The following is a 12554-nucleotide window of genomic DNA, read 5'->3' as shown; positions in this document are numbered from 1 at the left end:
GCTTTGTTTTGTGTTTTGAGCAGGGAAGGTCGAGCTGCTTTGGTTGGTTCCTTCACTGTGGTTAAATACCTGACCCTTTACGGCCTGATACAGTTTGTTGGTACTGCTCTGCTGTTTTGGGTAAGTGTTTTGTGCCCATCTTTTGTCAGTACGCTGTGCTCACTGTAGGTTTTTATCTTTAGTGGTATTACTCGGCAGGGAAGAAAAGGCATACAGGGCTTCAAGGAATAACAAAGATGTGAAAAGCTGGATAATTACCGGCAGGGGGTAGATTGGTTGTAGGGACCCCCAGAGTCATGGACAAAGCCCAGTGATAAAAGTTTACCTCTTCCAAAAGAAGAAAGGGCAATAGCAGGGGGGTGAGTCCTGCCTAGCTGGGTGGTGGATGTCCAGGAGCAGGACTTGCTGTAAAATGGAGGCTTTGGGAGAGCAGCTGCCTCTCTCAGCTTGAAAAAGAAGTGAGTGTATCAGGCAGATGAAGGAGGGTAGTTAAGGAAGAATTACCATTGTGTATCATCACCAGTATGTGATGAATCCTCTAAAATTTTAATCCATGAAAAGGAAAACAGCGAAGGAAATTCATGTATGGGTTTACTCTGGGCACCTCTCTTGGCTCACTTCATGCACGTCTTCTGTGCACAGTCTGCAGAGAGTGATGGCCAGAAAGCACAGTGAGCTGCTGCGAAGCTGCAAGGTACAGCCGAGGCTTGGTGGCAAACAGGGAGTGCTGGTGGGTCACCCCATGGGGACAGCTTCCCCAGCCACTACTTTTGGCACGCCAACTTTGTCCATGTCCCCACTACCTAAAGACATTTCAAAACTGGCACAAAGTGAAACTCTGGCTGTCATTGCTGTTGCTGTGGGCTGGGAGTGTGTGACCTGATCTGGGGGGTCCAGAGGCGCTGGTATCTGGTGGGAAAATATTCAAATGCCACTGGGTTGCGCACAAGTGCTATGAATTAGCAAGGGGTTCAGTGGGACACAGCTGACAGCCTACAAGCTGGGCTTGCTAGTCTTCATGGGGGTGCATCAGGGCCATGAGGCTGCTGTTGCTGGTGTGATATTGCTTATTAGGGTCTGGCTTTGCAGCATTTACCAGTGATGAGCGGATGGGGGTCTGTGTGTGTGGCTCTGCTTGCCCAGCAAACACAGAGGGATGCTGGTGGTTTGAGCTGCCATGGACTGCAAATGTCTCCGGTTTCTCTCTAGTGAGCTTGACTGAAGCCTATCCAAATCTGGCACCTTATCGCCCTCCTGGCCAGCTCATCTCTCCTCCCTTGCTGCTCTCCATCATCCTCAATGTGTGCTTTACCATAATCATGCAAACCTGTGGCTTCCTTCTGGTGAAGCAGCAGCCCTGGTATGTAGCGCTGGCCAGCCAAAGGCAAGTCCCTCTTTTTGTCTCTGATCCCCAGCTTGCGGATCATGTTGCTGCTGTGTGCAGGGGACGCTTCAGTCTCCCTCCATATTCCAGAGCTGAATTGTATTATATATTATATATATAATATTCTATAATATATTATAATATATTATTATATATATATTAATGACCAGCATATCATCACGCAGAAATGAACCGGTAGGGCAGGAGGCCCAGTGAGGCGTTTCAATGGGGATGCTCCCAGATGCCAGGGCTCCGCTGTGGCCGTTTCCCTGCGACTGCATGGATGCATCACAGGGCGAGTGTGCTGGAGTGGTGTGCAGGCAGCTGGGGCACGCATCTTCATAGCCATGTCTCTTGAACACTGCTATTGTTGCCCACTTGAGAGCCAAGATTTTGGCACAAACCAGAAAATTAAGCTGAGTTTTTTGGGGATTTGTGGTTTTTTTGTTTTAAAACGTGTGGTTTTCATTCCTGTGGGCCATATCTGGTTATAGTAGGCTGAGTTGGGAAGAAAAGCAAATTGCTGTTTGCAGCTCACTGTTGCTGGAGAGAGCAGAAATAAAATGCTGGGTGTTACCTTACAGACATTGCTCTCCAGGGAACCAGACCGTGTCCCCCACCAGCCCAGGAGGAAACGGTACCAGCAGCGGTGCCCAGAGCACTGTCCTCGGTTATGAAGACACTACGCTGTGGCCACTGTCTTCTATCAATCAACTGCATCATGGTGGCCTTTGTCTTTTCCAAGGGAAAGCCCTTCTGGAAGCCCATCTACACCAACTGTGAGTAGAGCTGGAGTAACATGTGCTCCACAGACTCTCCTTCCTGCCCCAAAATAACCCTGGCAGGAGAGGCTGCTAGGGAAGGGATGCTGTGGATTTTTCTGTACCCACACCAGTGACTGGCATGTAAAATAATTGTTGGTGTATGTGAGCTCCTACTTCTCTCTAAAAAAGCTCCGTGAGCACTGCTTATGTTAGCTTCTTCCTGGAAATAAGAAGCACCAGAGCTGGGAAAGGAGACTGCATCTTATTTTGGAAAATGTGTGCTTTCCAGGGGATGATGGGCTGGATTTAGAGCAGAACTGTGTATTATTGTGAACACAGAGAGCATATGAGGATCAGATGTATTTATTTCAAAATACACACATCAAAACAGTTCCTCTGAGATTCACAGTCTTACCTTGCCTGACTTCCATTCCTAGAAATGAGAGAGAAAAGCCCTTGATAACATCACTGTTAAAATCCTCTCACAATAACCTTTCTTTTTCTGTTTGCGTTTTGCTGAGATGATTTAGCTCTTCTAGCCATCAGTTGACTGATAGCTCCTTTGCACTTGCAGTTCGTGGATGAGAGGGCAGGACATATTGCTTAATCTTAGCAGAATTGATTTTGTTAAGTATTTTGTTAAAAGGTAGGTCCCAAACCCATTTCACAGAGCACTGATCACCTGCAGAAGACAGGTGAGCCCAGAAAGAAGCTGCCCAGCAAGCAGCCAGGCTGAGACGGGACAGCGGACTCTGTCAGCTGAGAAATCTGCACGTGCTTCTCTGCGTTTTGTCCCTGTTTGGGGACAATCCCTAGGAGGAAGCAAAGGGCAATTCCTTTGGTTTTGCCACCCACTCAGCCCTGTCCCCTCTCCTCCCTGGCTGTGAGAAGGTTGCCAGCAGGCTGTTGACCCAATTTACCAGCTAGCTTTAAGATGCGCAGCTCCCGGTAATTGCCAGGAATTTGGTGCTTCTGGAGGTCTGAGCCATTTGCCATTGCTCTGTGGCCTCCTGCTCCTTTGGAAGAGGATGCAAATCCAGACAAACTCTTCCTGTGGAAGGCACAGGTATAGTCCACCTTTGCACCCTGTGGGTGCACAGAAGCACCTGGCCCTCCCTGGGAGGGCAGCCCATGAGAACAAGCAGCCTCCTCTGCTGCCTGTGGTCCAGGCGTATGGCTGAGCCCGTGGGAGAGTGAGCGCAGGGCAAGGGATGCTGGCATGGCTCACAGCAGTGCCCTTTTGAGGCAGCTTTCTGTGGTTGTGCAAGAATCAGAAAGTGCCAAATCACTTGTGCAAGAAAAGCCAGTGTAGGTGGTGAGCTTTGCAACAGGCTGCTGGGGAGGAGCTTTAGTTTCAATTCCACAGCTCTTCTTTTAGCGGGGAAAAAAAAGAAAGACATTTTACATGATGGCAGTTTTACAGCATTAGCACTTGGGGCTCCTGTCAGCATATTTGCAGAGTTTGGTCACCAATCCCTCTCCCTCCCAGGGCCCCAGATGCTCTTCTTTCCCTAGATGTATTTTCAGTCCTCCTGGCCCTCCAGCTTGCACTCTGCCTCTTCCTCTTTGCCAACACTGATGCTGTGTACAGTGGCATGCAGGTAAGCGCAAACAAAAAAGTGAATTTTCTTTTCATGCCACGTATTTTGCTGGCCCTTTACCTAAGTGTACAGAGCAGAAGCTACAGCTATGGTCATCTTGGAAACGAATTTGCTGATCTGATGCTGACTGGGCAGCCCTTTCAAACTTCTCTAACATCCTTCTGACAAGGGCTTGATTAATGAGGTAGTCCTCCTCTCCTCTAAAGACTGGGTGGCAACAGGGAGAACAAAAAGTGCTTAGAGCTTGCTGAGCTTTCCTTCTTGACAGAAAAGCACAATAGGGTGGACTGTGGTTTTGCATGTTGGAGGAGGCTTGCTGGCCAGAGAAGCGAGTGGGCAGGGATTGCTGCTGCTCCCCCTGCCCCGAGCACCATGAGCTCACTTGGGGCCGCAGCTGCCTTGGCCCTTCCGGGCGCTCAGCCAGGGCACAGCGCAGGCAGCTGCCTCCAGCTGTGCTGCCCAACGTCGGGAATGGCCGAGCCCTGCGGCTCGTCCCCGGCCATCCTGCACGGGATGGATTCGGGTGGAGGCCTGGCGTTAGGGTGGGCATACACAGAGGGAGAGGAGCCGCACGTTGTGCACTAGCTGCAGCTCTCCAGAAGTATTTGGGCACTGGATCCTGCCCCAGGCACCTGATCTGCGGGTTTCAGCAGTAGCTTAAGTAGCCAAAATGAGTTAGGCAGCTCCGTGCCGTGGGGAATCTGGCACCAAACCTTCCAAGATCTCTGTGACAAGGAATTACTGTCACTTCCTACTGCCTCCTCCATGCTTGCCACTGGGAAAATGTTAGTCAGCCTCTCAAATCATTAGGAACAGATGCAAATCTTGGCAAAGCATTTAAACCTAATTGCTGTTCATGTCTTTTCCAACAGTTTCTTTGCACTCCTGTGATCTGGAGAGTTTACATCTTACTGATGCTCTTGGTCACCTTTTCACCTTTTTTGTGTCTTTTTTTTACAGAGATGAGTGCATTTGTTTACCGCCTGTTCCCCAGGGTGAACAGAAGCAGTGTCTGGTCAGGTCTTTCTACCCCCATTTGCAGCAACGCTCTCTTCCTGCAGAAGCATAAACCCTCAGGCCTTTTTTTTTTTTTTCTTTAAGACTCAATGTGTGTCAGTCAAATCCATTTTATGCAGCCCCAGAAATTATTTAGACCACATCTCTTAAGCCTTTAAAGAGGGAGGGAGTTGAAGCTGCCTGGGAGGAGCCTGCTGCCCTGGCTCCCAGGGGATGGGAGCCAGCAGCATGGGTCAGGGGCTTGGCAGTGATTTTGAAACAACCACTTGCCTCTTGTCCTACAATCGACCAGGCCAGAGAGTGCACTGGCTTGTGCCACTGGATATTGCAGTAATGACTAAGCCCTAAAGTGTTTTGTGGGTCAAGGCTGGCTGTATCCAGCACTGGGTATTGTCCCCTGCAAGGAGTAGCAGTGCCTGGTTGTCCCACAGCCCCAGAAGGAAAATCTTGCCCCTTGATTATCCCCTTCAGCTAAACAGATTGAGATCAGCATTGTCCTGCTACAACTGAACAGAGCCTTCCTGTGAATGGGGAAGGTGGCATTTGGCAGCCGTGTTACTGAAGGGGACTGCACGCAGCTGCCCAGCGCCATGGGGCTCAGGGGGGTTGCACATGTAGCAAGGGATGGCTTTTGTCCCAGAGTGGTCCTCCCTTCCATTGAAGGGCAACAGCACTGACCCCGCACCATGTCATTCTGCAGGACGTTATAGAATCATAGAATCATTAAGGTTGGAAAAGACCCTTAAGATCATTGAGTCCAACCGTTAACCTACCACTGCCAAGTCCACCACTAAACCATGTCCTCAAGCACCACGTCTACCCTTTTTTTAAATACCTCCAGGGATGGAGACTCAACCACTTCCCTGGGCAGCCTGTTCCAATGCCTGACCACCCTCTCGGTGAAGAATTTTTTCCTAATATCCAACCTAAACCTCCCCTGGCGCAGCTTGAGGCCATTTCCTCTCGTCCTATCACTTGTTACTTGGGAGAAGAGACCGACCCCCACCTCGCTACAACCTCCTTTCAGGTAGTTGTAGAGAGCAATAAGGTCACCCCTCAGCCTCCTCTTCTCCAGACTAAACAACCCCAGCTCCCTCAGCCGCTCCTCATAAGACTTGTGCTCTAGACCCTTCACCAACTTCGTTGCCCTTCTTTGGACACGCTCCAGCACCTCGATGTCCTTCTTGTAGTGAGGGGCCCAAAAGGTTATCTTGCAGAACAAGCACCTCTGGCTGCTGATTAAAGCCTGGTTTGGGTACAAGTCAAACAGCCAGTACCGAAAATGGCAGAGGATGCTGCAGAGGGATCCCAGCTGACCTCCCATGAACGCAAAAGACTACAGCAAAAAGCATGGATGAGATTTACATTAACCCCACCTATGAATACAGCGCTGAGGACTAGGCGAGACCCTGCAGCCAGGCATGGGGCTGTGCAGTGCTGGCAGCTTCCCCGGCTTGCACTGAACAGCCTGTGTTTTCATCCTTTGACGTGCACCAGATTCAGATGTTTGAGGTCCCTGTACAAACCCATCCATTCAGGGGCAGGCTGGGCCTGTGCTGGCTGTGCCCCGGAGCACAGGCAAGGATTATTCTCTGGGCTGCTGGTAAAATAACAGCCTTGACTCTACTCCATGGCAACAGCAGATCTTGGGCCTTGCCAACATCTCCTACAAAGGCTCAAAAATACTGAATACAGCAAAGTGATGGCTTCTGCTGCTCCATGTCACACTTTCACTCCATGTTTCAGCCACTGCTCCACCAAATCCAGTCAATGCACCCATCAGGCTCGATGGAAAGGCAGTCCAACACAAGTGACCTAATCTTGACCGCACAGAGGAGCACGTGTACAATTGCAAAACCCTGAGTTAAATGAAATGCTGTGGCTTCCAAGAACGTTCCCCAGATGAAGTAATTCCAGTTTTCTTGCATCCCAGAGTGAATTACAGATGTGAGAGGGTGCATACACTGCCCTCACCCAGCTCTCCCTTGTGAGCTCTTGCAGACATAATCCTCTGAGTACAGGAAAGGTTAAAGCTCGCAGATTGCTGTAAGACCAGCCTGGGAAGGCTGGAGAGGATGTGCCCCACTTAAGCTTGCAAAGGCAGAGGACAGCAGAGCTGCTGGGCACACATAATGCCCCAGTTCATGCTCAGCTGCTGCCACGTCCCGGCCCAGGTTTGGTGTCACGTGGCAGAAAGCAGGGCTAAGCCTTGGCTTCTTGCTGTAACTAGGTCATGCCACAGAGCAGGGGTTTTAACGTGCTCTGGCACACGGCTGCTGGACAGGCACAAGAAGCTCAGCCCCTCTCTACTTGCTCTTTTATCTTCAGTTGTTCAACAACCTCATTAGTTTAGCCATGAAAGAACTTTTGATTACATTTGCAGGAAGCAAAAAAAGACTTTCAGGTTCACTTTTATTTTAATATGGGAAAACATATTATAAAAGAACTTTATTTAAATGTAATAACAGAGGGCACTACAAAATATGACCAGAAGTCTTGGCTTTGTTATTTCAAACATTGAAACAACTGATGTTTAAAAAAAGCTTCTGATCCTGTTATGTAGATGTTAAGAGCAGCCAAAAATAGCAGGCCTCTTACAGACAGCTCTTTTGCTCTCATCTCTTCTTACAGTCCAGGCAGTTGCATGTGGTGAAAGCAACACAGGATTTAATTTCTTACATGAGGTCTGCAAATAACATGGTTCCAAACACACAAGCCAGATACTCCTGGTAAAGAGTAACAAATGACACTTTTCCAAAACAGTTTTCTTCTAAGACAAGCCACACATCAGCTTTGTGACAAGGAAATAGTGGGGCTCTATAGATCTGGAGATGGGGCATAGGTGCGGCCACAGCTCATTCTCCAGGTATGCCCCCCACAGCACTGCAGGGACCCTGGCTTTGCCTTCCTGCTGGCTGGAGGAAGATCGATCTTGTGCTGGGGCTACAAACTGTTTAAACTCAACTTCTGGTCACTGAGGAGCCAATGGCCCCAGCTCCACGGGGCTGCCCTTGCAATCCATGGTGATCTTTCTTTAAACCTCAGTGCTTTGGCAGCCCAAGGAGTAGAATCATAGAACGGTTAGAAGTGACCTTAAAGATCATCTGGTAAGCTTGGTCAGGTCCAATGCCAACAATTACTGCACTTACAGGGATGAAGAGGGAAATTTCAGTGGCACAGTAGTCCCAACCTAGAACAAACAGCTGCCAGAGAAAAAGCTAGCTGGGGTTTTTGTCAGACCCCCCCCAGACTGAGAGTCTGCTGCCCCCAAAGTCAGAGTCAGAAAAGCCAGGTAAAGGGATGTTTTCCAGGCAGACGGAAACCGAGAAAAACACCACCATGCCAAAACCAGAGCACTCATTTAAAACAGAGGGATACAGCCTGTATGACCTGCCCTTCCTTCCTCCCTCCCACCCTCGCAGGAACAGCTCAGTTTAGGCACCGCAGGCACGGGCTCTGAGACAGAGTACATGCCTTGTCTGCCCTTTCGCAGGCCTGGGAACGTGGGGTTTTCCACTTGCACAAGCCCTCAGCTGGAGGACACACAATAAACCCTCAGCGATACTTTTACATTACTTTTGATTAAAAAAGTAAAAATGTTAGGGTTGAAATAGGTTATTCACAGAAAGGGCCCACAGGATGTAGCTGATAAAACCAGGATGTGTGTAGAAAGCCCGTGCCAGCCCTCAGCAGAGCACCGGGGGTGTGAGGATGGAGAATTTGCTTGCAAGCGCTCCCAGACTACCACAAAAATCATCACAGGCAATGAAATAAAAGCAGATGTGGCAAACAGGCTAGCTCTGCTCTCAGCAAGAGCAACACAGTTGTTAGTAAGTCTCGGTGGCAGCTGTGGCCACAAACTGTCCTGGATCCCTCCCGGCCAGGGGCTCCCTGCCCTGCTCCGAGCTCATCCCGGCGGCCCGTCAGTACTGTCTCTCTCTGGATCTGCTCCGGAGCAAGCCCAGCAAGGAGAAGGCACCGGCGGCAACCGTTACAAACCCAATGGCACCAATTGCTCGGTTGGCCTGCAAAGGTGAAGTAAAACACAGGCTGGAAATGTGATGAGCTTTTTTTTTTTACCCCCAGGCACACTAATGAAGAGCAAGCAGAGATAATCAAAGCCATTAAATGAATGAGGGACACCTGCCCCATAAGCAGAAGGGGTAACACCCAGGCTTTTATCCTTAGGTTGTGGCATTCAGTAAGATGGCACTATCAGGGTGCAGACAGACCACGCTGAACCTCCTGGGCCAGGGTCTCCAGTGAGGGCAGAGGCAGTGACAGTTTGGACCTCGTGCCTGGGGTTTGCTGTCCCCATGCAGTTTGCAAGCTGTGCCCTGGTCCAGGGGCTCACACAGAGCAGCAAGGAGGTGCACTGCGAGGCACGCAGGGGCTTACCCCGTGTTACTTACCTGGTCAGAGACCCCCTCGCCGTAGCGGAGCAGCGTCACGAAGTGCTCGCAGTTGTTGCCGAGCAGATCGTAGGATACCTCCTGGTCAATGAGGTACTCAGCACGCCGGATGATCTCCTCCACCGGGAGGGGAGTGTAGGTGCCGTCGTACTTGTTGTTGATCTGGTAGGTGTCACTTCCCACCACGTCCTTCAGGAGCTGCATCCTCACCCGGGCCTTTCTGCTGAACACTGACTTGGCGCTGCCGAACGTGGCTGGGGGCCCTTCATCTGGGGAAGGCAGGGATGGGATCAGCCAGGCAGGCTCTGTCTGGCCCCTCCAAGACCTCAGAGGGGTTTCTGGCTGGCTCCTGGAAATGCCATCTACACACACGGGGTCCACCACTGGCCCGTGGAGGGAGACTGGGCTCCCAGGTCACCCCAAGGCCCCCTCTGCACCCTGCCAGGCTCCGCCAGCCTTACCTACGGGTGTCACGTTGATGATGTACCCGTCCCCCAGGTAGAGGGCCCAGTGCTGGTAAGCTGGCCGGAAGATCTCGATCAGGTCCCCAGGCTGGGGGTCTCCGGGGTGGGCGGCGCTGAAGCTTTCGATAGCTGCCATCTCAAGAGCGTGCGGTCAGGACATGCCCCTCTTGCTGGGCAGGCTCAGTGCAAGGCACGGTGGAGAGGGGAGGTCTGGGATGAGAACAGGGCATCTGCTGGGGGACCGCAGGCAGGGAGATCATTAGGGCCTGGCACTGGTGCGCTTGTACTGCCTGCGGAGCATCGTCGAGTTGGCACCCAACCGCTGCTGCGGAGGTGCCCCTCTCTGCAGGGCCCTGGCTAGGGCCAGCCGGTCCCGCCCGCTACCGACGCGCTGCCCTCGGGTAAGAAATGCAATCGCCCCCTCCTGCCAAGCGCTGCGGGAGGGTGAAGCCATGGCGGGCCGGCACCCAGCTCGCAGCGCCCGTCCCCGGCTCGCCCTCCCCGGGCCGGCGCTCCGAACGGTCCCCGCCGCAAGATGCACGGCCGGCCGTGCTCCTGTCCGGGCTCTGCTTGTGCCAGTACCGGGCCAGCCCCTGTGCGGGGTCGCAGCTCCCCGGGGGGGCACCCGGGGCGCCCAGCCCGTCCCCAGGCTTTGGGGCACCCCCGGGAGCTCGGCAGAGCCGCGCCCGCCGCCGGCACCCCTGCAGCACAGCACCCGGCACCCCGGAGGGGGCCACATCCTGCTGGCAGACGCCTGCTCCCACCCCCGGAGCTGCCCCGCATCCCCCCCACCGCGCCCCGCTCACCGCCGGCGCCCGTCCCGCCGCTGCCCCGGCCGGGCTGCGCCCCGGGGGCGGGGGGGCAGCGGCCGAAGCCGGGCCGGGGCCTGGCTCCTCCCGGCCGCTGTAAATAACGAGGAGCCGGGCGGGTTCTGGGTAGGCGGCGCTTGCCCGGGCCCGGGGGAGTTCCCTGCCTGCCAAGCAGCCGCTCCGCTCCGCCGGCGGAGGCTCCGCTCCAGCGGGTGCTGCCAAAACCACCCGCCGGGGTGGAAAAGCTCGTCCTGCCCCCGAGGAAGACGGGCCACCGCCGCCTTGCCCGGGGCCCCGCCGCGGCTCCCGGGGCCCCGCCGGCCGCGGGGGCGGGCTCCGGTGTGCGGAGCCGGGGCAGCTGTGCTGCCGAGCCGAGGGGTACGCGGGCATCCCTCACCAGGAAACCTTCCCCGAGCGAAAGGCAGCGCAGAGCTGCCGTTTCACTTCTTTGCTGACGAAGGGAAGGAAAGGAGGTGGAGCTCAGGGTAAATCCCAGTGGCCATTTTAGGGCAAAGAGATTTTTAGGATGGCTTTTCATGTGTCTTTCATGTTGTGGCCCAGGAATTTCTTTCAGGACATCAGAGAAGTCTCCTGATTGTGCCCAGCAAGGGTCCTCTGAGCTGAGGGGCGGGCAGCGCAGGCAGCCTGAGCGCAGCCGAGCAGGTACGGCTGGCTCCTTGGCTCTTGCCGGTGCAGGATGCTGGAAAGGAGGGCTCGCTGTCAGCAAAACTGTCCCCTGGGTGAGTTGAACGAAGCAGTTGTCCTGGTTTCCGCTGGGATAGAGTTAATTTTCTTCCTAGTAGCTGGTATAGTGCTGTGTTTTGTGTTTAGTATGAGAATAATGTTGATAACATGCTCATGTTTTAGTTGTTGCTGAGTAGTGCTTACACTAGTGAAGGACTTTTCAGCTTCCCGTGCTCTGCCCGGTGCACAAGAAGCTGGGAGGGGGCACAGCCAGGACAGCTGACCCAGGCTGGCCAAAGGGCTGTGTCATACCATATGACGTCATGCTCAGCATATAAAGCTGGGGGAAGAAGAAGGAAGGGGGGACATTCAGAGCGATGGCGTTTGTCTTCCCCAGTAGCTGTTACGCGTGATGGAGCCCTGCTTTCCCAGAGGTGGCTGAACACCTGCCTGCCCATGGGAAGCAGTGAATGAATTCCTTGTTTTGCTTTGGTTGCGTGCGTGGCTTTTGCTTTACCTATTAAACTGTCTTTATCTCAACCCATGAGTTTTCTCACTTTTACTCCTCCGATTCTCTCCCCCATCCCACTGGGGGGGAGTAAGCGAGCGAACTGGTGCTTAGTTCTTGGCTGGGTTTAGACCACAACAGTCCTTTTTTGGCACCCAATATGGGGCTCAAAGGGTTCAAGGTAACAACAGATTTGATTGGAATGTGCTAGATCAAATTTATAGCTGTTATTTCTCTTTAGCTATTGATCGGCCGGCTCCTGTGCTTGCCATGGGGCTTGCGTGCTTCACTGTATGTTAGTCTGGTGCTCGTTAGTGGCTGCTTTTTGCTTTCACTGCTTGCTGTACTGCTGAACTGCTTATCATCTTACTCTGCTGTGCCTGGGAGCATTTTGACAGCAGCAATGGCCATGCGCCTGGGCTGGCAGATGGCCAGGGTACCGCTGCTGTTTCTGTGCTGCTGTACTGGACAGGCTGGAACTCCAGCGTGAACTCTAGTTGAAGGGACTGTGACCTGTGGATGAGTCCACATGGAAGCAGGACACCCCGAAGTGTCTGTGGCCATGGATAAGCCCATGCCAAAGTAGGTACATCTCGAAGCATCTGTGGCCGTGGTTATGTTTGTGCTGCAGCATGTATACCTCTGACAGGATTGTGGCCCAAGAATAAGTCCATGCTGGAGAAGGTACAGCTCGAAGCATCTGTGGTTGTGGATAAATCCATGCTACAGCAGGTGCACCTTGAAGCATCAGTGGCTGTGCATGAGGTCATGCTGGAGCACCTCAAAGCATGTGGCCATGGATAAGCCCTTCACAGAGCGGGTACACCCCTGGAGGGATTACAGCCATAGGTAAGGCCATGTTGGAGCAGGTTTACTTCTGAAGAGACTGTGGCTGTGGGTAAGGCCACGCT

The 12554-nt window shown here is 53.0% G+C and overlaps 2 protein-coding genes across 4 annotated transcripts in view; one reads left to right on the top strand and one right to left on the bottom strand.

Annotated features, from left to right (window-relative positions):
* Positions 1-7055, top strand: part of LOC104015732 (putative cation-transporting ATPase 13A5) — a 35466-nt gene extending 28411 nt beyond the window's left edge. Inside the window, 6 exon segments of the mRNA XM_087739720.1 lie at positions 24-124; positions 1144-1384; positions 2008-2101; positions 2103-2163; positions 3664-3887; positions 5972-7055. Of these exon segments, the coding sequence (XP_087595846.1) occupies positions 24-124; positions 1144-1384; positions 2008-2101; positions 2103-2163; positions 3664-3887; positions 5972-6124 (874 nt within the window). The 3' untranslated portion in view covers positions 6125-7055.
* Positions 7056-7161: 106 nt separating this feature from the next.
* On the bottom strand, positions 7162-10594 carry PLAAT1 (phospholipase A and acyltransferase 1). Of its 3 annotated transcripts, none has more exons than XM_087740969.1 (4): positions 10449-10594; positions 9640-9872; positions 9179-9447; positions 7162-8791 (listed from the first exon to the last, which is right to left on the bottom strand). In XM_087740969.1, exons 2-4 carry the CDS (start codon positions 9776-9778, stop codon positions 8690-8692), a joined length of 510 nt encoding a protein of 169 aa, XP_087597095.1. In that variant the 5' UTR covers positions 9779-9872; positions 10449-10594; the 3' UTR covers positions 7162-8689. The 3 variants fall into 3 exon arrangements, with proteins under 3 accessions (XP_087597095.1, XP_087597096.1, XP_087597097.1); XM_087740970.1 differs by having other exon boundaries at positions 9640-9932; positions 10449-10572; XM_087740971.1 differs by having other exon boundaries at positions 9640-9875; positions 10449-10555.
* Between the last annotated feature and the right edge of the window lie 1960 nt (positions 10595-12554).

This window comes from Nipponia nippon, unplaced genomic scaffold, assembly GCF_047370975.1.
Source record: "Nipponia nippon isolate SJK-2023a ecotype South Korea unplaced genomic scaffold, ASM4737097v1 scaffold_7, whole genome shotgun sequence".
In the NCBI taxonomy this organism is placed as follows: Eukaryota; Metazoa; Chordata; class Aves; order Pelecaniformes; family Threskiornithidae; genus Nipponia; species Nipponia nippon.
Note: the sequence above shows the minus strand (reverse complement) of the source record. Positions and strands in the feature narration are given on the sequence as shown.

Excerpts from the sequence above, each read along its gene's own strand:
- PLAAT1 (XM_087740969.1), bottom strand. The coding sequence starts at position 9,778 with ATGGCAGCTATCGAAAGCTTCAGCGCCGCCCACCCCGGAGACCCCCAG. Across the intron at positions 9,448-9,639 it reads CATCAACGTGACACCCGTAG|ATGAAGGGCCCCCAGCCACG; the intron begins GTAAGGCTGGCG and ends TGCCTTCCCCAG. Across the intron at positions 8,792-9,178 it reads GCGAGGGGGTCTCTGACCAG|GCCAACCGAGCAATTGGTGC; the intron begins GTAAGTAACACG and ends TCACCTTTGCAG.